Genomic DNA, 22,634 nt, shown 5'->3' on the forward strand with positions numbered 1-22,634 from the left:
CAGACTCCGGGGTACAGCAAGTTTGCACATTTTCACTTTGATTGGCAGGTCTGAAACTTGGGATCTGAGACCTGAGTGCACAGAGACTTGGCATAGCACAACTAAGCTAAAACAGCAGATCTTGTCAGGGTACTGTCTCATGATAACACAGTGGAAGCTGGCTACATGGAATATAGTTGTAGACATATCTGTGGCAACCTCCTCCTTCATCTCTCAGCATGTATTTTTCCACAGAATATTCCCAGAAGTGCGATGGGTGTTTAGAAAGCTCACAGATAAATCTTAGTTTTTCTTTGCCAAAGCGATAGCAAATGTGCAAACAGTATTTTCTGTCATATCAGTCAAAAGATATCTAAAAACAGAATTTCCTAACCCTGCCTCCCTGAGAAAAATGATGGCATAAAAATTAACATTGTAAAACACATTATCTAAGATAACATAGAAATTCATTAAAATTCTGACTTTCAAAAGAGCCTAAATTTTTGTAAGCTAGAAAACTTAGATGGGAATCCAAAATACACTTGCATCTGCCCTACTATCTCACCTTTCTGACAAGAATCTACATAATATATAGCAGTGACATATTCACTCCATTGCATGAAAAGTGTTATGAGCATGTGCTTCTTGAAATTCTTCTAAATGTGCATCCATGAATGCACAACACCTGATTGGGTTCTAAACGTGCCATCACCAGCTCTGCAGAAGTGCATGCTGAGAGGATCATTAAGTGCCACTAGGACACATCTCCTGCAGGAATGAGGCCAGGAAAAGCCTTTTTATTACTTGGACCAGAACAATTCTGTAACAACGAAGGAGGAATTTGTCTTACCTGTCTGTGCTGCTGAGAGACTGGATACTGCAAACCTGAGATTTGCTGGCTTTGCTGCATTTTCTGAAGCATCATTTTTTGCTGCATTGCTAGGGTTACATTAGGTGGCCTCTGGAGGGACTGGTTTGGGAGAGGCTGAGCAGTTTGTGGCTGTGGCTGTTGTTGCTGCTGTTGCTGTGGCTGCTGCACAGGAGCTGAACCCTGTGCCTGTTGGGTGTAGTGCAGAAGGGCAGGCTTGTTTTGGGAACCCAAAACCGAAGGCATCTGCTGGTTTGTTTGCTCTGAGTTAAAGTGAAACAAAGGCTTTGTGTTGCCATGATGCTGCTCTAGAGGTGGCTGAGCACTGTTGATAAAGTTTCTGTTGAGGTCCTGAGGCTTCTGTTGCATGATTATGTCCATGGGATTGCTCTGGGGAGTGGTTGGTTTATAAACATAGTTGTTCATCCCTTTTGTCTGGTTTCCATTCACTGGCACCCCAAGCATTGCTGAGCTTTGTGGGCTGAACTGCTGCTGGCGAAAAGAGGGACTGGGGATTTTCTCTTGCACAAAGGGTCCAGGTGAAGGTCCTGATGGAGACAGAGTGGACCAGTTGGCTGTCTGGTTCTGCTGCTGCTGTTGCTGCTGAATCAAGGCATGCTGCTGCCGGTTGGCTGCGATCTGTTTGAGCTGCTGTGCGTGAGACACCTCACCTTGCCAGTTAGGCAATGGCCGAGTGGACGCAGAAGAAACCTGTGACACCTGTGTTTGAGGCACCGAGGGGATGGGTGAAGAGGCAGACATGGCAGTGGGAGCCATCGTGAAGGCCGGACCTGTAGAAGAAGGCCTCATCTGTGGGGAGCCCACAGGAGCCTGATTCATGCCTGCTGCAAACTCACTTTTTATCACCATCTTATCCATCTGCAGAGATCTCGCAGGGCCCCTCTGGCTCTGCTGCCCAAAGTCAATGTTGAATGGCTCATCTTGCTTTATCGTGGCATTTATCATATTCTCTAGCTCAACATCACTCATTGGTGGCACCGATATGTTAGTCAGTTCATTAAACAGTTCCTGAAGCTCAAGATCCATCATTTGGTCCCATGGGTCTTCCAAGTATCTGTTAGGGAACATGTTCTCATGGGATGTCTGGCCATCTAAGTGTTTGCTGCAGGACATTGTTTCTCCTGGTTCTTTCTTTACCTCTTTCAAAGTCATATTAAACATGTCATTCCCACTAGCATGGGTATTGTTTGCTAGGCTGCTGGCCTTTCTTTGTGATCCTTGCCCCACAGTCATAGTTCCTGACATTGACTGGCTTTGGCAATTGTTAACATGTTGTCCACCTTGTCCCACTGGGATACTGTTACCCACTCTTATCCTCTTAATGTCAAGGAAAGAGTTCTCTGAAACACCATTGGGCCTTTTGTTGACAGGTGATAGATTTACCACCAACTTTCTCTTCAAGGAGCCTTGAAGCTGAAAGAAACAGAGACAAAAAGAAAAATCATTAGATGAATACCAAAGAAATAATTTAATTGCTTGAAAGGCAACAGGCAGGTAAGCATTGCTTAGTTCAGAAAGGTCCTCCGGGCTTTTTTTGGTCAATGAAGCTGTGCAGAACTGTAGGCAAATAGGCTTTAAGTGGTGACTCTGCCAGCCACCACAGCATGTTTCGAGCACTGCTGCCTCCTGTTCATCACAGACCCCCTTCCCCCTCACAGGTGTGACGAGGGAGGGAGGTAGCCAGAACTGTAGTTGGTAAAGCCCCTTTGCTCCAGATCTACTCCAATCTAGCTGTGCCAGACAGATCTAAAGTATTTTAGACAGCAGAGACAAATGCAGTCATGAAATCTGCCCTTGTGCCTACACAGTGGTGCAGTTTTCATTTTCCCAATTTTGGTATAGGATCCAAAAAATATTTTTGACACCTGTAGAGTCCAAAAGTCCTTGAACACATTATAATGGCACACACAAGATCAAGGCATCCTTAGCTTATGTAGGTTTATACTGGCCAGAGATGTGTATGATTAAAAATGTTAGATATTAACCTGTTGAAAACTGAGAATGAGTTCACTGGAGCCATGTCCGGTTATGTCAGCCAAGGGTCAGGCCCATGATGTACTTACTGCCAGATTATTTCCCAAAGATGAACATTAATACATTAAGCCCTTGTTGTTTATGTTCTGAAACATCTCTTATAAAACATACAGTCCATTCAACACTGCTCTGAGAATTGTAACTCTGTTTTCTTTTCCTTGACTATTTACAGCGATACTTCCATTTGCTTGCCAGCCCTGTGGGCCTACTGAAGGAAAAGAGGTTCATGGCTCTGTCTGCCTGATCTACTCATCTGCTGTGGCTGTGCACACAAATTCCCACCCCATGCACAGAAAACAGAGATGTCAGTCCCATGAGCTGAAAAGCCTGGACTTGGTACATATGCCCTCAAGTAAGATGCAGATGCCCTCAAGAAGAGTTGCTTTGCACACAGTTCATAAAAGAACAGATCACTTTTTAAAACAAGGGCAGCTGTCCTATATTTAGCCCTGTACATTTCATCTTAGAGGTATTTTCCAAACTTAATGATTCTATGATTCCAAAGAATCATTAGAAAGGGGCACACAGCGAGGAGCATGCACATGCAGCCCTTGCAGAGCCAGCACACACTGTCCCTGTTTCAGCCAGGAAAATAAGGAGTGAAACACAGCTCACCTTCTGCCCTTCTGCACTTGGGCAGAAGTGCAATGGCCGTGGAGGCATCAAGACAATGCCATCTGAGAAATACCTGTTTGTGCCTGTGAGAAAATAATAAATAATGCCTGTACACACTGTGATACCTTGGGAAGCTACAAAGGGCAGAGAGAATTGAGAACTCTAATTCTCCAGTTAAGTGAGGAAGAATGATTTATGAGATCTTCCAGTCATGTTATTTGCATCATGCTGTTTCATGTACAGAAGTCCATGGGCATGTAATACTCTACTGTGGCCTCTATGCTCTTCAGTTTCAGGCTTACCTATAGGTAAAAGCTCTTCTCAGTTAACTCCAGATGTGAAAAATTCTACTCTGAATATAATTTAATTGCTTGAAAAGAGTTTAACTAAGAAATACATATTTCCTCCAAACCCACTTTTCCATTCCACTCTTCCATTGCATCATCCGGTCACTGAGTTTAGCCCTTAAAAATAAAGTTTGTAATTTCTCCCTCTGACACTGAAAATCCAATTTCATATTTCAAGTTAACTTTCCAGCATAGCTTTTAAATCACAGATTCATGTTTTCATAAGGACAAACATGTTGATGCCTACTTGTATAAGTCTACAGACTGTGTGTATGCAAGAGTAATTAATTGTCACTAGGTGTCCCTCACTGGGGAGGGGTTTTGGTGGTCACTGCAAAGAGCACAGACTGTCTTGGATTAGTATGTTCCTTCTGACACATGAGTCACTGTACTTTCCTTTGGAACAAAAAAAAGGTAAGTTGCACTTCCTTTTACCATCATCTTTGCTGTCAGTGTGTTTATTAGAAACCATGCTCATACACTCAAATTCATCTTCCTGGGAAATGGGGAAGTCCACAGGTCATTAGAATACATGACTTGGCAGCACATTTTGCTTTCAGATGTGTCGCTGACAGAAAGGCTGAACAGAGTACATCCCCTGCATATGTATATGTTTTATGTGGTTAATATGGCTTTCTGAGTTAATTTGGGTTTGCTTGACGTTTTGAAGCAGAGGGAGCTGTTTAGAAAACTCCACATTTTCAGGGCACCTGCACCAAGCTTTCTGACACAAGTTAAAATGCAGGTGCTACATTGTGCTGCATGTAGTATCTTCTTTTCACCTGTATTTGAAGTAGCTTCTGGCAGATAGCAGGGCGAGGTGGGTGAGCTGGGAAGTGGTTTGCCACACACAAGTCAGCAGCAGAGCCAGGCAGAGCACCATGATCTCCAGACACATCCCTTAACCAAGCACCCCTCCCTTAGCATGGCCTGGAGGACTCCTGGTTTCATGACATCTGCTCACCAAAAAGGGGACTGTACATTTCTAAAGAATAACAAGAACAACTTATTACATCTCCCCAAAACCTTGCACACATAACTCTTGGAATGCTGACAACACCATCAGTCAATAGATGTCCACACCTTAAAGCAAAAATGAGAGCAAGTCAGGCTGCAAAGGTGCAGGGAACTCAGGGGACTTCACTGAGGCTGCCACAAAGGTCCTGATTTCACATCCCCCATGAGTTCAGGATATGGAGGGAGAGGGCATGGGAAGATGTGAGCAGCCCACAGGGATGAAGCCCCCTCTACCTCCTTGCACTGAGCTGTTACTAATTATATGTCATGGGGGCTTCAGGGGACTGGTCTGTGTTTGTTCAGGAAGATGAGCAGTGTCCATCACAAGCCTCTCTGAATGCTGCCTTTTGCAGGGCACTGCTGCCCCAGCATTATGCCTCTTTTGTTTAGAAGGAAAAGGACCAGGGTTCCATCACTGAAATCTTTGCATTTTTCTAGCAATCACACTTTTCAATTACTGTCTAAAAGTCAGTACTCAAGCCCTTTTTACCCAAGCAAAGCACAAACTCTTCAGAAGGAAATAAAAACCAACCAACTTGCCAGATTTCAGGCTCCATCTCTTTCAATTTGCAAGCTAGGATTGATTTGGGTCAGTAAACATAAAGCAAAAGTTCCTATAACATACCCAGGCACATTCCTCAGATCAAAGAGGCTTGTGGTTACACATCTCAAACTGCTTGAACTGTGTAATACTGAAAGGCCCTGTGATGGGAAACGAGTGACATGACAGTAAGTGGGAGAGGAGGAAGCCCTCCATGCCCAGCTGCATCCCACAGGTAGGTGGGCAGCACTGGATGAACCATCACGGAGCACAGGCATTTCCTGGCAGCATGTGTTACTGTGGGACCTTTTGCTGAGCAGGCTCTGGTGAGTCAGCGTGAGGTCATGCACTTACAGCAAGGCACTGCTGGATGATTGATCTCCTGAAGTCAGAACTGAGATAATTTCTATGAGACAGCCCAGTGCTGTTCCTGGACAAAATGCTTGGGGACAGCAGAGGGCAAACTCTAGAGATGACTTGATCTAAATGACCTGGTATGATACCATGTCCTGTGTAGAGGGACATTTATAATATTTATAAGTTTTGTATTTAAAACTTATTCAGAGTCTTAAAGGAATTTAAGAGAGGCAGCTTTTTCTCTAATGCTCTCTGACACCAGGCCAAATCAGCAGGAAATCCACTGAACTAATAATTAGGGCTCATCAAATCTGGTACCAAATAACTTCTCTTTTGCAAAAACAAAAAGGCTTTTGCTTCACCTTTTTTAGTTGAATTCTTTTACTAAATATAAAACTAGAGGATTTTGCTGAGGTTTTTTTTTGGCTCATTTTATGTTTCCAGAAAGTGGAAACAAAAAAATGTTTTGGTGCAAAAGCACAGCTTGTCAATGAGAAATTTTAGAGATTGTTTTCTCCAAAATATCCATATTGAACAATATTTTTATCACATCATTGATGCATTTCTGATATTACTCATATGTATTCACCTTGTATTTCTTTCCACAGGGTCTATCCGATATAGCCAAGAAAAGAATTGTCTGTGTCAGCAGGAAATAATAGCCTATCAGGTTTCTCTTTCAACAAAAATCTTATTTTTTTGCATTTCATATAGATTCAGCAGTTGGACTTTAGAAATTGCTCTTTATGTCATTTAACACTGTGTAGGAAGGAGCACAGTGCTTGACAAAGCTCCTAGACTAACCATTCAGCACCTTGAGTTTCACAGCTCTCAGGACAAGTAAAACACAAGCTGTCCCTCTGACTTGCCTGAGTAACTCCATAGTGCCTGCAGATCAAACCTTTGTACAGAGATTTTAGTACTGTATCAGATTCATTTTGAAATGTTTATAGCTGGACACTTAAGACTGGGCCAAAACACCAAAAATACCCCAAGGAAACTACAGAGAGAATGCCACAGTTTGATAGCCTTAAGTCCCCACTAAACCTTTCAGTGGAAGACATAAAAGGAAGCATCCTCCCACCTTTGTTCTCCCCACTCTCACAATTTCCAACAAAGGTTTGCAGTGTTCTTACATTGTGTGGTGGAACAACAGGGATGGAACTCCCAAGGTGCTACTGGCTGAAACCCCACACTGTGAAGCAGGCAGTGTGGCAGTGTCAGCAGTTCCTGTGGAACGGGATCTCTGATGATAGAAAAAGCAGCTCCGGATTTTGGGCTTTTAATGTAGAAGCAGCAAACAAATCCACTTTAAAAGGTCCATTTTGGATTACCTAGACTTTCTCACAATATGCGTTCACTGCACTGGAAACAATGGCTACACTGTAAACAAAATGCCCCATGGGGAAGCAAAAATATAAAGAATTACAGGAAAAATATGAAAAATATTCAAACAATGAAAATTGGGGAAAAAATTCCTTTCAAAGGAGGAAAAGATGCTGAATGATACTTATTTATGCCGTGAAAGCACCTTTGCATTGCAGGGCTGGACCCAGCAACCACTCTTGAGGCTTAGAGCCTGATTCTGAATGACAGCAACTCTCAACTTTAAAATAGTGGCTGGCAGTGTTTGCTGCCAGCAGTATCACCTCCTGTGGTGTTCAGAGCTGTGCCAAGCTGGGGAGCACCTTTCCAGGCAGGGACCAGGGCACACCAGGGCACAGCCTCCCTGCTGCAGGAATCTCCCAGCATGCAGGAGGAGCAGATGCGTCTCTCCTTTCCTTCTTACCCCTTCAGCCAGACAGGGTGGTGGTGGCAACTCACACCATGGCCAGCTCCGAAGCCACAGAGGCACCCTGGGGCTGACACAGGGATGACAAGGGGCCATCTCTGAGATGCCTTCTCTGGGGCCACCACAGCAACTAATGCCACAATCACACAGGTACCCTCAAGGCCCATTTCTCACTACAGACTCAGTTTTGAAGGTTCCCATCACCACTACTTCTACACATCTGAAATCCTTTGGCTCTGATTGTTCCCCTTCCTTCCCACACCCAGGAGAATCACGTTCACCCTGGTGTCCCTCCTGAAAATCTCAGTAGTATGATCCTCTTCTGAAGACCTCCCGCAGCCCTTCTGCTCCTCACTTTCTCTGCACTGCTCAAGTACATTTATTTTTAATCTTTTGTCTTCACTGCAGTATCTACCTGATATGTTTGAGGATGCAAGCATGACAGTAGTGTTCAGAGAGATTTTAGCACTCTGAGTTGACCAAGTCCAATCTGCTGGATGATGCTGATCTGGTAAGCACCATTAATTTTTCATGCAGCACTGAGTGACAGAGTGGAGGCCTGGGCACTGTGCACAATGGAGAGCAGCCCTGGGAGCTGGTGTGTCCTCTCAGCACCCTGGCTAGGACAAGGCGGCTCCTCCACGGGTGCAAAGAGCTGTGCAGGGGTAGCAGGAGCTGTTTCTTGCTCCAGCCAGGTTGCAGATGCTCAGCTCCAGGTGTCCTCTGCCACCCACCCTGTGTTCATAAGAAGGGGATCAACTGTTCTCTCTGAGCCTGAGGAGGAGGAGGAAGCACAGGTGCCTTCAGCCTCACACTGTTGGTGAGCACAGCAGTGTGAGACAGCACTCCCACACTCTGCCTCACTCTCCTCCTGTTTAGCTAACCAGCTCCAGGCACCACTTGGATGAGCAGGGTTTACTGCCATGAGAATTTTGCTCTACCCATCCCAGCACTCCTCACTGCCCATGCCTGTCCTCCTGATCCAGGTGTCCATACAGAACTCTTGCAGTGGTCTCCGGACTCTGGCTGGTCCTTACATGTAAGCACCACAGGCAATAATAAAGCTGACTGAGAGGTAACACAATTTTCCTCCCTGTTTACTGTAATGTTTAGTGCCACTAAAACTGAATTTATAGTAACAAATAAGGATGTTTCTTGGCTGACAAGTACCCACTTAATTTTCATTAGCTGGGACAAGGCTGGAATAGCAATCAGTATGTTAGAAATCCCACAATTTACCTTTGCTTATGGAAAAATTATGTCTCTTGCCAACTGAACATACCAACCTAAAAATGCATCTATATTATTCACAATGTACTGCCTAGAAACATAATGTCAGGGCTTTGGTCCAAGTTGCTGAAGCACAATAATTATATTTTTTATGCAGATTTTACATCTGATGGATTATAAAATATCATGTCTAGTCACAGTCTTTTAGAAAAATAGGAACACAGAAAAACAATAGCATTTTAACTAGGTCAAGATTGCTAATCAGAGTGTAGCAGTCATTACTGTGTGCAAAACAAATAGGCATAAAAGATCTGTATTTTTTTTATCTTGCAAGCTGTGTATCTGTCTTCTGGAGGAGTCTTTTCTGCTTGCTCTTTCTTTCTTTCTTTCTTTCTTTCTTTCTTTCTTTTCCTTTTCAACCATGAATAAATTAACAATCACTTTGTGTGAAATCTACAGAAATTTATGTCAACATTTATTACCATGAAATGTGGAACAAAGCATAATGCAACCTGAGCTTTGGGAAATAGGACTGCTTAACTGATCCTATCCTGATGAGAAGGAAATATCAAATGCATTATAAATGCTGACAGGATGATCAGGCATGTAAAAGAGGTCATCCAATACCACCCTCCACACTGTTTACCAGTTTCATAAGTCAGCTTAAGGTATTAAAAACACATACTGTCTTGCACAGGAAGCTCCTAATCCTTAAAAATGTGGCTGCTGTTATTTGATTTGCCTCTTAGAGATCAATAGCACAGCAGATTTCACCTAAAGAAAGATGCTGAGAGCTGTTTGGTCCTGGTATTCTGCTTAGCGCTGCTCCCAAATTGTCACTCTGTAGGCTCATTAGAGCACATATCCATGGCCAGATGTGGGCTTTTATTACCTGTCTAAGCACCCATCCCCTCTGCGAAACTCTGTTATCAAAAGTTCAATCGTTAGAGGAAGACAGTGGTCCTCCATCCAGACTTGGAAGATAAGGAAATATCTAGACTGTTTCTCTCTTCCGCAAATCAATGCGTCACACAGGACACTCAAGTCAACTGTTTGGCCTTGAGGTCTTCTTCAGGGTACGTTACAGTTCACAGGAGATACAGTCACCACTTGTTAATTGGAAAAGAAAGATCCCTTCAGCTTATTTCCCAGTCATGCTTCCGGCATCAGACTCCATCAGCCATGACAAGGAGGGCCCATGTCAGTGAGAGCCGCCTTCCATCACGCATCAACTCATACACTTAATGAGCAACTGGCAAAATGGCTTCCTGTTAGAAGGAAGGAGTCCTGACCCTCTGCCAAAACTTTAGTGAAGAAGTGATGTTTAGGATCAAATCCAGGCCTGCAGTAAGAGGTCTCCTACAAGATTGCTGCACTTACTTGATGGTTGGTTTTGACCTGTATTAGCCTCTTCCCCCTGGCTCTCACCCATCATGCACGGTCACCCCATCAAGGACATGAAGTAAGAGCAGTACTTAAGAGCCTTTTTCAAAATCTTCAGCTTAAACATGCAGTGTGAGGACAGGGCAAGTGCACCCCACTGAGATTTGGATCAATTTGAGGAAAACAGGCAAAAATTTTGAGGGCTTTGGAGGGTTTTGAAACAACAATCAAAGAGCTTTTAAGGTACTCCTATGAAGAGAATGGATAATGGAAAGGACAAATAAAAGAGAAATTGATGAAAGTTTATATATTAAGACTCTAACTGATGAACTGCAGATCAAGAGATTATTTAGCAAACTTGAGCATTAATAAATTCAATCCCAGTGAAATGATACACTTTCTAATCCAAAGTGGATAGAGTCTGAGGAACTGCATGAGAGATTCAGAGCTCATCAAGGTCTAAAGAGGGACTAATAATTTTTTAGGAAATGGGAAGATGCTAACTTATATAAGGTGATGATGACATATTTAGAAGAGGATGAAAAATAATAAACATCAAGGCTAAAACTAGTCTGTGGTCACTGAGGACTGGTGGTGCAGGGGAAAAAGAGGTAATGGGGTGGAGTGGTGATTTTGTAGCCATTTTTGTAGGTGATATTTTGTACTCAAGGTGATTGAGTTATCTTCCCCCAATATATTTGTCATTGATATTGACGAGATGCTTCCAGGTTTAGTAAGAATACAAGTTCACAGCTCCTTTATTTCTAACACTTTAGGGGTCTGGAGGAAAACTGTAAAAATTAGATTAATTTGACCAGTTTCTATGTCATTCTGGAATATGAAGATCAATATGGAATTGTGATCATTATGGAAGGTCATTAGCAGGTTACAGAAAGCCCAAATAATTTGTTGTCTTTGACTGGCACCTGTTCATGTGAGGTTTTGTTTTTTGGTCTTTCTTTAAGTATCACCTTGATGAGAAGGTTGAAATTGTCCAAACCCATAAACATGGCCAGAGAGACTGAATGGAAAGGTTTGGAACCAAGGAATCACTCAGGAATGAATGCTTCAGGAGCTGGAAAAGGTCAGTGTGAATAGAGGGGGCCAGAGCAGTCCAGGGTAAGAAAAAGCCACCTATAAGCTAAAAGGAAACCCCAGCAATACAGGTACTGAAAAGCTTCCAAGATCATCCTTAAAAGGAACGTGAGAAATGTCAAGCAGAGTGGAGAGGGTGAATTTGCACAGGAGGATGAGAGGATGGTTGCACAAGTAGACAAGTCAAATGCATGCAGACATCTCCGAAGAAAGTGAAAATAAGTTTTCTAGTTTTCTCTCTGGTTAACAATGAGAATATTTTATAGTACAGATCATCCAGCAAAAGCCTGGCTTTTGCAAAAAGATTTGCTTTGGCAAAAGGGATTCAAGGAGATTGCATCTAGGCAGGACTTTCAAACCTCCTCAGGGATGGGGTAGTGCTGTTTGCACACTGCAGCCCTCAGGTCCTTTGTGCTGCCCCCTGAGGCAAAGCCCAGCTGCTGAGCAGCCACTATGGTTTGTGCTTGGAGCAGTAATGCCAGCGACCATCGGTGCTTGGGATAGCTGCAGTCAGCAGCCCATCCCCACCAGCTGTGGCAGTAAGTGACAAAGAGTCACCACACATTCGGGTATTTTTGGCTGCTACGATAGTTTTTTGTGGATGAGGCATGAGTGGATTCATTATAACTGATGCTTTCTATATGGCTTATTTTCCTACGTGCGCCGATCACTCGTTGAGTGAACTCATGCAAACAGAAACAGCATTGAAAAGTTAGGAGTTCAAGGCCTCTCAAATATAACAGCCTATCTCAAAGTCATATTTTCCTCCACAACAGCCTTGAATCTTTTTCTAGGGTCAATTGTAATTGTTGACTTTGAAAATTCAAAATGAGAATAATTCCTTGTTTGGAAATGACTGAGTGCAATAGCATCTCCTTCCTGATGCAACACACTGTGACAAGGGCACACATGCCTACAAGAATGGTCACAGGTACCACAGCCATCCCAAGAAACAGCATTCCTTCGGCTATGCAGTGAAAATCTCTCAGCCAAGGACTCTCAGGGATCTCTAAAGTACAACCAAGATTTGTTGCATCAGAGTTGCATCACTTTTGTAGCCTACACATCATGTGTGCGCTGCTCTGCTGGATTGGATAAGCGACTCCAGGCCCCTGGAGTAAGTCCCCACTGAGAGTCAGGCAGTAGAAACCCTCTGCAGTTGTACAGCTCCAATGCTGTGTCCCTTAAACTTCATTTCTGCAGGCCACTAACACAGGAAAGAGTTCACTAGCTACTGTTTAATTTACAGTACTCACAGAAAAGAAAACAGAAGTATTGTGGCAGAGGCCTTAGTGGAGAGTTTCCTAGAAGACCTTTGGGATCCTTATGGTGGACCTTTGGGATCCACCATAAAATGATGGAGCTGTGAAGGGACCTCTGGACATAGAACCAGAGAATCATAGAATGGCTCGGGTTGGAAGGGACCTTAGAGATCATCTAATTTCAACTCCCCTGCCATGGGCAGGGACACCTTTCACTAGATCATGTTGTTCAGAGCTCCACCCAACCTGGCCTTAAAAACTTTCAGGGATGGGGCACCCACAGCTTCTCCCAGCAGCCTGCTCCACTGCCTCACCACCCTTGCAGTAAGGAATTTTTTCCTAATTTCTAATGTGAATCCACTCTTTTTCAACTTGAAGACATTCTCCCTAGTCCTATCACTGCATGCTCTGCGTTCATCAGAGCTACCAACAAAGTTACATCAGGTTGCTCTGGACATTGTCCAGGCAAGTGCTGACTGCTTCCAAGGATAAAGACTGCACAGCCTACCTGGGCCCCCTTCCAGCTCCCCTGTTTTTCTTTACCTCTAGTCAGCAATTTCTGTTCCTTCCTTCTCATCCTTTTGTTGTTCACTTCTAGGATAGAACTGGTACGTAACTGGAAAATTTTGAATGTAGAGCAAATGGAGGGAATGTATAAATTTGACTTGTCTCCAAGTTAATGACATATATGATGAGGGAGGAGGAGGAGGAGATGAAAGCAATAAATGACAATGTACATGACAAATGTCAGTCTCTGTTTCTGCAGAGATTCCTTCAGGGAAGGCATCAGATCAGTAGTTTTTAAATGACATAAACAATCAAAGGGTTGACTGAGCAAAGTGATGCTCCATCAGATGAATCTGATGCTTTTGCTTTTGCTTAAGCCTGATCCAAAGTTCATTGAGATATACAGGTCTTTAAATGGACTTTGCTGGACTTTGTTTCTCTGTTCCTGATTATAAGATTCCATGACAAGGACTTTATATATTTTTTTGAAAAATACTCTTCATGCATTTAGACACTGTCAAACACATTAATAACAAGCCCTATTTTCCAGCTAAATTTCAAAAGACACCAATGCACATTCAGCACCTCTGAAAAGCAGACATCTCTTTAGGTGTCAAAATATGGATCCTAGCATACTTTTGAAAATACTAGCCAGGATACATATAATTTCCTATTTTATAACTAATGTGAAACCTTTCACCTTTATGGTACCATTTAATGGCGACTAGAAATCATTACAGATGAAAGGCTGTACAGCAAGCTACTATATTTGAAACTCTGGAGGTAGCAGATTGGTTCCTAGTGGACAAATGGCCATATCAGTCTTGAAGCTAATTAATTTCTTTTGTTCTTTGTATGCTTTTCTTTCCTGCATAATCCTTAGCTAGGAAGCTCTGGGTCAAATGTGCTCAGAGGGCACTCACCAACTTTCCACTGTCAGAATTAGAAACCCAAAGCTCAGGGCTGTCAAAGCACTTCTGTGAAACTTTCCTTGCATATTACTTAGACTAGGTTGGTTTTGGTAGATGCATATTTGTTCTCATTTATGGTGTGGAAATAAGCATTTTATAGCCTATTAAAACATCTAAAAAAAAGAATCAAAGTTATTTCTGTCTAGAAATAAAGTCTTTGTTCTCATAGACTCTTCTGTCTATGTTGGTCTGTACTTGGGAGAAACCTTTGGGAAGGCTTTCTTGGGATATGGACCAAATCAGAGCAGCCTCCAGGGCAGCTCTTGCTCTGGCAGGCACAGATGAATTCAGTCTTTAAGTCATCCATCAGGTACATTTCACACACACTGTAAAATAGAGAGGTACATTCCCCAAGCAAAATTCAAATTCAAGGGACCCCCTCAGTGCTGATATTTGTCAGCATATATGGCCTTGTTTGTGAATCTGTACTGAAGCCCAATACAACAGCGAGCCAAAATCTTCTGTAGCTGCAAACAGATGCAGCTACACTGACCTGTACCAGTGTTCTATTAAGAGCCAGCCCTGAAGCCTGAACTCTGGATTAGGAACCAGCATTTACTGGAAGCATGGATTGCAGCAGGAACTTTTCGTTGGATGCCTATTGCAACAGATTCCTCACTCCTTTTTAAAGTGCCTCTAGTGTTGCAGGCTTTTACTGAGGGAATACAATGGAGCTGGCAGGAAAGCCATAGCTCTTCAGCATCTCAGAAAAGGCAAAAAAAAGGCAAAAAAAAAGAAAAAAGTGCAGCAGTCCTTAAGGATACAGCACTGCTAGGTAACTGGGACAATGAATTAACAAGGACTGACTTTTCCCTCCCTCTGTTTTCAAGGACAGTAAGTAACAAAATCTGGCAGGCTGAAAAGCCCCTGCTCAGAGGTTAGAGACAAAGAGGCTGGGCTGAAATTCATCGTGTCTGTTTAAAAAGGCAGAGTTTTGCATTTACACAATATGTCCATTCTTGTTCTCTTTGACTCATGGAAAAATATTGAACATTGGACAAGAATGTAGGAATGTGTCTGGTGTCTGATCTCCACAAAAATCTAAATGCCATTTGCATTCACGTAAGAAATTAAGACTGGCTGTCCAGGCTCCATTGATGTGTAAAGAAAATAACAGTAGTGATAGCAATATCATTATAATAACAGCATTAACACAATTTTTAAAACTGGCTGTGTAACTAGTACAAATAGAGAACGAACCCAGGCGCTCCTGGCCCTCAGTCCCAAACACAGCTCAGTAGAGATTTCTAGACCATTTGTCTGTCGCAGCAACACAAAGGCTCCTCTCCACTGACAGCATCTGAAAGCACTGCTAGTTTTCCTGGTTAGCAGAGGTTAAAGCTTTTTATTGCTTTTTTTGCCTTTAGATGCTGTAATAGTTGCAGTGCCTATATTACCATCTATGGCAGACAGGCTGCGTGTCTGCCAGCTGTCAGGCAGCCTATTCATCTCCAGTTGCCTTTTGCCTACTTTCTGCAGCAGAAGAATTTCTCTTCACTGGATTTCATGTGCTGGAGTCCAGTTCCTGCCGACATTCCTGCTGCTTGTTTTTAAACCCAGGCTGGCTACAAGCCTGGGGAGCATGGGAGCCCACAGTCCTGAAGAACCTGGGGCTTCTGTGTCACATGCAGCTTGCCAGACAGCCAGCGATGGCTCTGGGCAGGGCAACATCATAAAATTGGCCCTGTGTGAGTGGGGGTTGCTGGCTAATCCCAGTCATTTGCCTCTCTCACTGGCTCGAGGGAGAAGCAACCAATGGGGTCACCATGGCCTCCTCTAGGATACACCAAAACACCCTCCCTCTCCTTGTCCCATGGCAGAGATGTGGAATCTGGCTACTTATCCTCCGCCTAGAACCCCTTCTTCGTTCCTCTTCTCATCTATCTAAATTATGAGGTCTGTGTGGAGGGAATAATGTACATGTAATGTCTGGCTGCTCCTGACCCAGGTGCTCCTGGAAATTCCCTCAGGTACCTGTCAGCATCATTAGGCACCAGTATATCTCTGCTACTGCTCTGATTTTCAAGTAGAGCTGTGCAGGAAGACAGGATGGCCAAGTCTCCAGGCCATAAAGTCCAGATCCTATAATCACAGCCCTCTTCTATATCATCTTTTGCCTAAACAAATCATGTTCCTATTTAAAGAGAGGCCCTGAAATAATGAGAGGCAATGCTTGTATCTAGTGGTTGCCTCTTTTTTCTCCCAGAAGGTTAGTGATCTGAAAATCTGCAGACCTGCATATTTCCTGACCCACAGTATGAGCTCAGTGACTCACTCATAGGAGGTGGAGAGAGGATGAACAGCTCTGCCAGACCTTGTGACAGGGGTAAAATAGATCATTCAGTTGCATGATGTTTGTCAATTTGGTGTGTTTATTTTAAATTTTTCCTAGGTGTGACCCAACTCATCACCTCCTTACCCAGGCTGTGAGAAACCACTTGAAATTTTGCTCAAAACTCTAAGGCACAGTCTCATAGCTCACAATTATCAAACCCTGCGTAATGGGTTGCTCTTCCTGCCTTTCCTGCTATATGAAATGCCCACAGAAGAGAAATGGCGCCTTAAAAAGTCTCCCTCACACAGGCCAGCCAGGAAGCCCACAGCCAGAGGAATTTGCCCACCTCCTCGCTCCCCAAGGAGCCTAGGTTTTGAGCTTCTGAATTTAACAGAAAGACTGCTGTAGACATCAGTGTGTCTTGGATCAGGCTCCAGCTACCCAAGAGAAAAGATGGGCTTTGCAGCCCATCCAGATGGTTAACAGCTTTACATACAACCACTGCCTTATTAAATCGACAGTAAATTAAATGAACACTTAAAACACTCAACTGAAAGTGCTATTGACTGCAGTAATTAAATTGAAATACCTAATTAACCACACCAGAATAGGAAATGAATATATCATGAGGCACCACTCTGTAGTGACTGAGCCAATCAAATGCTGTCTATACCTTAATTTGTGCTGAAATAATTTTTAAAGGGCGTTTATGATTACTTAAAGATGTGTTTATATAGCACATGCATATATGTGTCTATATATATGTGTGTGTATATATATACATACACACACACAGACACATATTATATTATTATATTTAAGTCTTCTGTCTGAGCTTTTAGCCTTACATTGGCAGAGACATTAATTCTAGGTCAGCCACCATCCTCCAAGATAAACTCGCACATTATTAAAACATCTAAATCAGAAGGATTACAAATGTCCTGCAGCGGACTTTTTTTTCTTTATTAAGAACATTTACATGAAGGTGTCTGCAGTTTCAAAGCCATTTCAGACTGAGGCCAAAGTGAATGTTTGGGAAAAAAAGAAAACATAAGAAAAAAAGAGTCTTTTTTTCTACTTAGCCTGTGCTGTCAGGTCTCTCTGCCTGCTGCTCTAACCACAGCCGCCCTAAAGGAAAAGTTTACTTTTAATTAAGACATCTAAGTGTTAGGATTCTTAGGCTCTGAGCCTTTCTCCCTTTCCTCCCCCTCCTTTTTTCAGTTAGGAGTGGAAACTTTATCTCACCTACAAAGGCACACTTTGTGCAAATTTTGATAGAATGCAGTGATAAACCTTCACTCTAGAGGAGTATGGAAGCGGCAGGCCCTCCCCAGAAATGTGGTGATTTTGGGGCTGCCTCAGCTCACAGAGAACTTGGGCATGGCCACTCCACTCTGCTCGCCCAGAGATGTGCACAACACCCTGGCTCTGGTTTTGCCTTTGTTTGGAGGGGAATTTGCTCCCCACAAATCATGAAACTGCAGCCTCACAATAGCAGTACTTGGAATGACAAAAGGTCAAACTGGGTTACAGTCACTCAATCCCACTGAGTTATTTGGGTAGTGGCAAGAGGAGTTACTTTTAATGACTTCATGTCTTGGTCTCATAGACAATAACCAGAGAGTGTCTATGAGCCTGCAAGTCTTAATCTTCAGCTCAGGAACCAACAAATCCGGGGAAAACAGCAACATGACAGGGAGGCAGGCATGTTCCAAATTTGGAGGTTTCAGCAGGGAACACATTTCCTTTCATTTCCTCAGTCATCCCACTCATCCTGGCATTGTCCATGGCATTTCCCCTGCCTCCTCCTGGGGTGGTGACCAGGTCCTGTTACTGCCTGGTGCTGCTAATGGCTTCATTATCTTGACACCCAACGGACAAAGCTGAGGCACATGCCTCTCCTTGGTGACACTGGACCCTGCATCCTTTGGGACCACATTCAAAGGGTCTGAACTGCTGTCCTCCCACCAGGCTATGCAGCTGGGGAAGACAGAGGTGACCCTACCATGGTTCTGCAGTATTTTGGAGAGGTCATACAGGTACCATTTCTGTAGATCCTCTCTTTGCTGTTGTCATGCCTCCATTTTGTCCACTTCCATATGTTTTCTGGACCAAACTGATCTCTTATTGTTCTTCTTCTCATAAGTGGAATTGCAGCCCCCGTGGCCCTCTGCCACTGTTTATGCTGGCAGAGACCAGTAGATATTGGCAGGCAAACTTGGATGGGATTCACACAGTGAGAGGGCAGGGAGGGAGGAAAGGGCACACTGTGGCCCTCAGTGCTTTTGTATCCTTTGCAGAGAGCATGTCCATGGACAGAGGGAAGGGAGGTCACCAGGTGGGATGAGAGCTCTCCTAGCTGCTCAGGAGACTGGAAAGGTTTTAAAATGCTTAGATATTTAAGGTACCTTAGATCCTGTCAGGTATTTGTAAGGCCTGTAAAACCCTCTCTGTGGAAGTCACTCAGCTGGCCCCAGAAGCTTTTGTCTGTTTATCTGACAACACTTCTGAATACATCGTGCTGCCCACCCCATCTTGTGAAGAAGAAGTCATACAGACAAGTACAAAATGTGTGCTGGAACAGAGACACCTCAGGCTTCAAAATACATGGACATGCCTGAGCAGCAGGGCAAAGCTGGGCTGCTTTGGCCATTCCTCCTTCCCTCTGCTGCAGGGAGAGGCGGGAGAAGCGAGCCTGCTGCTGACTAAGGTGTCCCACCTTTATGCCCCTGAGATGCCCAAGTGACCCAGCCCTGACTGAAGCCAACAGAAAACTTGTAACAGGCCCCAAGGCCTGTCCTTGCTGCATCGGAGCCTAAAAGAAGAACCTGGCCTGGACTGCCTGGCTACCATTCAAAACGGCTCTTAGTTACAAAGAACAAATTGTAAGTTCTCATGTAATGTGCCTGGCAGAATCCAAACTAGTAAAAGAAAAGCCAGTAAACATCATTCCCACTCAGGAACTGTGCACTGTTATTTTCTGACCCTGATGCACTTTGATATATTGCAGAACTACACAGGTTGAATCTCCCCCTGATGGTCTTGAATGAAAAAAATTCAAAAGGTTCCTCTCCTTTTTTTTCCCTCACTGCCTAATACAAAAAGCCATCTCATTTTGCTCATGTAGATCTAAAATGATGACATATAGCTTCAAGTACAGCAGGGAGATTACACGCGAAAGCAGTTCACGAGCTTTAATTCTGCATTTACCTGCTGTGAGAAGCAGGTCCCAAAGCCTGTACCTCTCCAATGAGGCCTGGGAGTGCATGAGGGATTTGTTTACATGCCCAGGGAACAAAGTCCTGTCATGGAAATTCTGAAAAAGGCTTTGCTGAATTTTACTTTTCTATTTTCCAGCCTAGTTGAAAGGAAGCACAGCTTCTCTGAACCTGAATCCTCCTCCACTGGCAGATTATTTATTAAACAGCAATGGTAGGTTGGAGCTGTTTTCACTTAAGGACAATTCTTTCAAAGCCTAACAGAGAAGCAGAGTTGCCATAGTTACCTGAGCAAGCCCTCAGCACAGCACAGTTCCTTCCTACAACCCAAGACTTTAGGTCATCTTGCAAGTTTGTCAGACAAAGCTTAATGGTTTGCTATTTCATGCAAGTGAATTGCATTTATCAAGCAAAAAGGTAACGTGCAAACCACGGATAGGATTGCCCCCCACCCTTTCTTTCTGTGCTGATCCAGAAGCCCATGGGGTTCACACCAGCTGGAAATTCTGCAGGGTATCTGGACAGCTGGGGAGGAGTTTGGAGCAAAAACACATTTAGATCTTGGCACTGGTTTCAGCCATCCAATCCAGCCCATCATTAACAGCTTCTGTACAGCACTACTCTCCTCTAGGGGCTGTAAAAATGAACAAAACCTTTGTTCAACCTAAACTTCCTTTCCTTGTCTGCTGTTCCTGCAGACTTTCCATTCTAGTGGTCCTATTGTTTCATTTGGAAATGTCAGAGAGCTGCACAGTGTGCCCATTTTATAGGGAATATGTTCCATTTTAGGTTGCCAAAATCATACATTGTGTTGTTCCACAATTAATTTACTTGAAATTTGCATGAGTTCACTATGGCTTGTCTGAAATGGTCTTCTTTCTTTCTTTTTTTCTTTCTCTTTCTTTTAAATTTTTTTTCTTTTATTTCCTTCCTTTTTAAGGCCCCAGTATCTGTATTTAGATTGGTAGCTACTGCAGACACTTGTTTTGCACCTGAACAAATAGGATTGCTGAGGACAAGATTAGCTCCTTTGTGCAAGCCAATTTGGACACTGGGCATCCCAATGAATGGGCATTTTGCTTTTGAACATCCCTTACTGGAAGTAGCAAAAAAGAGCAAATACCCTGATTGTATCTGTTAAGTGGGTCATTCCTACAAAGGGAACTGGAAAATCTGCCTGCTTACTCACAGTTTCCTTCAGTTCTCCTTGTTGTAGTGCTGGAGAGAGCAAAAGGGAGAAGAATGTGCATAGAGACAGAATTCTCCTGAGAACCTGATGAAAATCAGGCAATCCACAAACTGGCAGTCTTACCTCCGCACAGTGCCCAAGTTTCCACATTTCTCTGACCTTTTCCCCTCTCAGCTTCTTCCCCCAGCAGCTTTTTATCTTGGTTTCAGGCACAAGTACATCCCCACCAATCAGCACAACTGCAATTTAATTAGGAAGCAGGCGAGATGGCATAAGCACAGCAAAAAGTGGTCACATATATTGGCCACTTCTGTCATTTACAGCAAAAGTTTTGTGAGGGTCTTGCTAAGGTGCTGCAATGTGGGATGGATAATGTTGCTGACCTGGGACCAGAGGCTCAGAGGGATTTAGACCCCTTAATCCTACTCAAAATTAATGGAGATTAAGTGTCAAAGCTGAGCAGCTGTTTAAACTCCACTGGAAAACTTGAGCCTGAGTTAATATGGTGCCCACTCAAGCAGTCCTGCTGGCCTCAACTCCCCTTTCTGACCAAAATGGATGAAATGCATCTCAGAAGGCATGAGTTCATGCAGGCACAGTGCAATTCAAGTAGAAGATACCAAAGAGGATCAGGGGACAGAGAATAAAAGAGTAAAAATTATGAGGCAGGGAGATAAGGATGAGAAGGAAATGTGACAGGGGTAGAAGAGCAGAGAGAAAAGAGGAGATGATGGCCAAGTTGGACATGGAAGGAAAAGAGGGAATGACCCATCTCAGAAAATGAGGAAGGAAGATCGAACAGTGTATGATTTAGTCTGAAGAATAATGGAGGACTTAACTCAAGCTGTCCTTCATCAGCAAGATGCCGGTGAACTGAAGAATAAAGAGAAAGTGAAGCAAAGGAGTAAGGATATTTTTTTCTCTCTATTGAAGAGCTTCTCTATAAGCTTTAAGGGGCAGCTTATTTGTGAAATATATGTCATTGTCATTACTGAGCTTTTGCAGGATGCACTCATATTACAATCTACTTTTAAATAGAAGGTTATATTCAAATACCATGTTCTTGGCCAGGTGATTGACACAGGGGACATTTGATTTCCAGAGACAATAAACATAAAAAGAGCACCATGCCATTGGAATTTTGGTTACTGAGGGTCTTTGCATTTTCCTCCTCTCCCTGCCAACACTGAGTGCATTCCAGCCAGATTTGACAGACTGGCAAGAGTCTCAGCAAAGCAAAACTCTTACAGTTTTCATGAAAATTAGTGGCTGGGAAGAGAACATCCAGTAGATAAGGGAAGAGCTGGTTGAACCCACACATTTTTGTTCACCAGAGGCTGGCACAGGTACAAAGTGACCCAGCTGGCATCTAATGTCTTTTGCCTGGTGGGAGTGTTTTAGAACACAGGAGAAGGATCTGGGTGTGTTGTGTTTGGTAAAAAGAATGAATGCAAAAGGACAATAATTCAAATCTGTAAAAAAACCCAGCTTTTTTTTTTTTTTTCTGTTCCTTTACCATCTCAATATTCAGAGGTAAATTACCCTGCATGATTTAGGCCATAAAAGCTTTTGAGTCATCTTCAGTATTTAGCTGTGAAAGATGAGACAGTTCAGTTCAAATCACTCAGCTGAAGACATGTTAAATAATTAACAGTATATAGTTTGCAATGCCATTTACCATCCCACAGGGTTGCTAGTCCTCTGACCTTGTAACAGCCTTATTTCATAAACAACGCTCCGCAGGGCTGCACATTGACAAAACTTCTTAAAATAAGGAACTGTAATTCAATATCAGCCTGATCAATACGTGTGGTGGAGCAGGTAGTTTGTGCTGGTTCTTTTGGGCCCCAAGTAAATAGAGTGAGCTGAACAATAGGGAGAACTGCAAAGGAAAGAAAGGGAATGTGGTATACACCAGTGCCAAAGCTCGAAC

The 22,634-nt window shown here is 43.4% G+C and overlaps 1 protein-coding gene across 1 annotated transcript in view; it reads right to left on the bottom strand.

Moving 5' to 3' along the window:
* The window catches only part of MAML2 (mastermind like transcriptional coactivator 2), a 212,933-nt gene that overhangs the window by 62,676 nt on the left and 127,623 nt on the right, over positions 1–22,634 (bottom strand). The window contains 1 exon segment of the mRNA XM_074535145.1: positions 830–2,281. Within this exon segment, the coding sequence (XP_074391246.1) occupies positions 830–2,281 (1,452 nt within the window).

Source organism: Zonotrichia albicollis, chromosome 2, assembly GCF_047830755.1.
Source record: "Zonotrichia albicollis isolate bZonAlb1 chromosome 2, bZonAlb1.hap1, whole genome shotgun sequence".
In the NCBI taxonomy this organism is placed as follows: domain Eukaryota; kingdom Metazoa; phylum Chordata; class Aves; order Passeriformes; family Passerellidae; genus Zonotrichia; species Zonotrichia albicollis.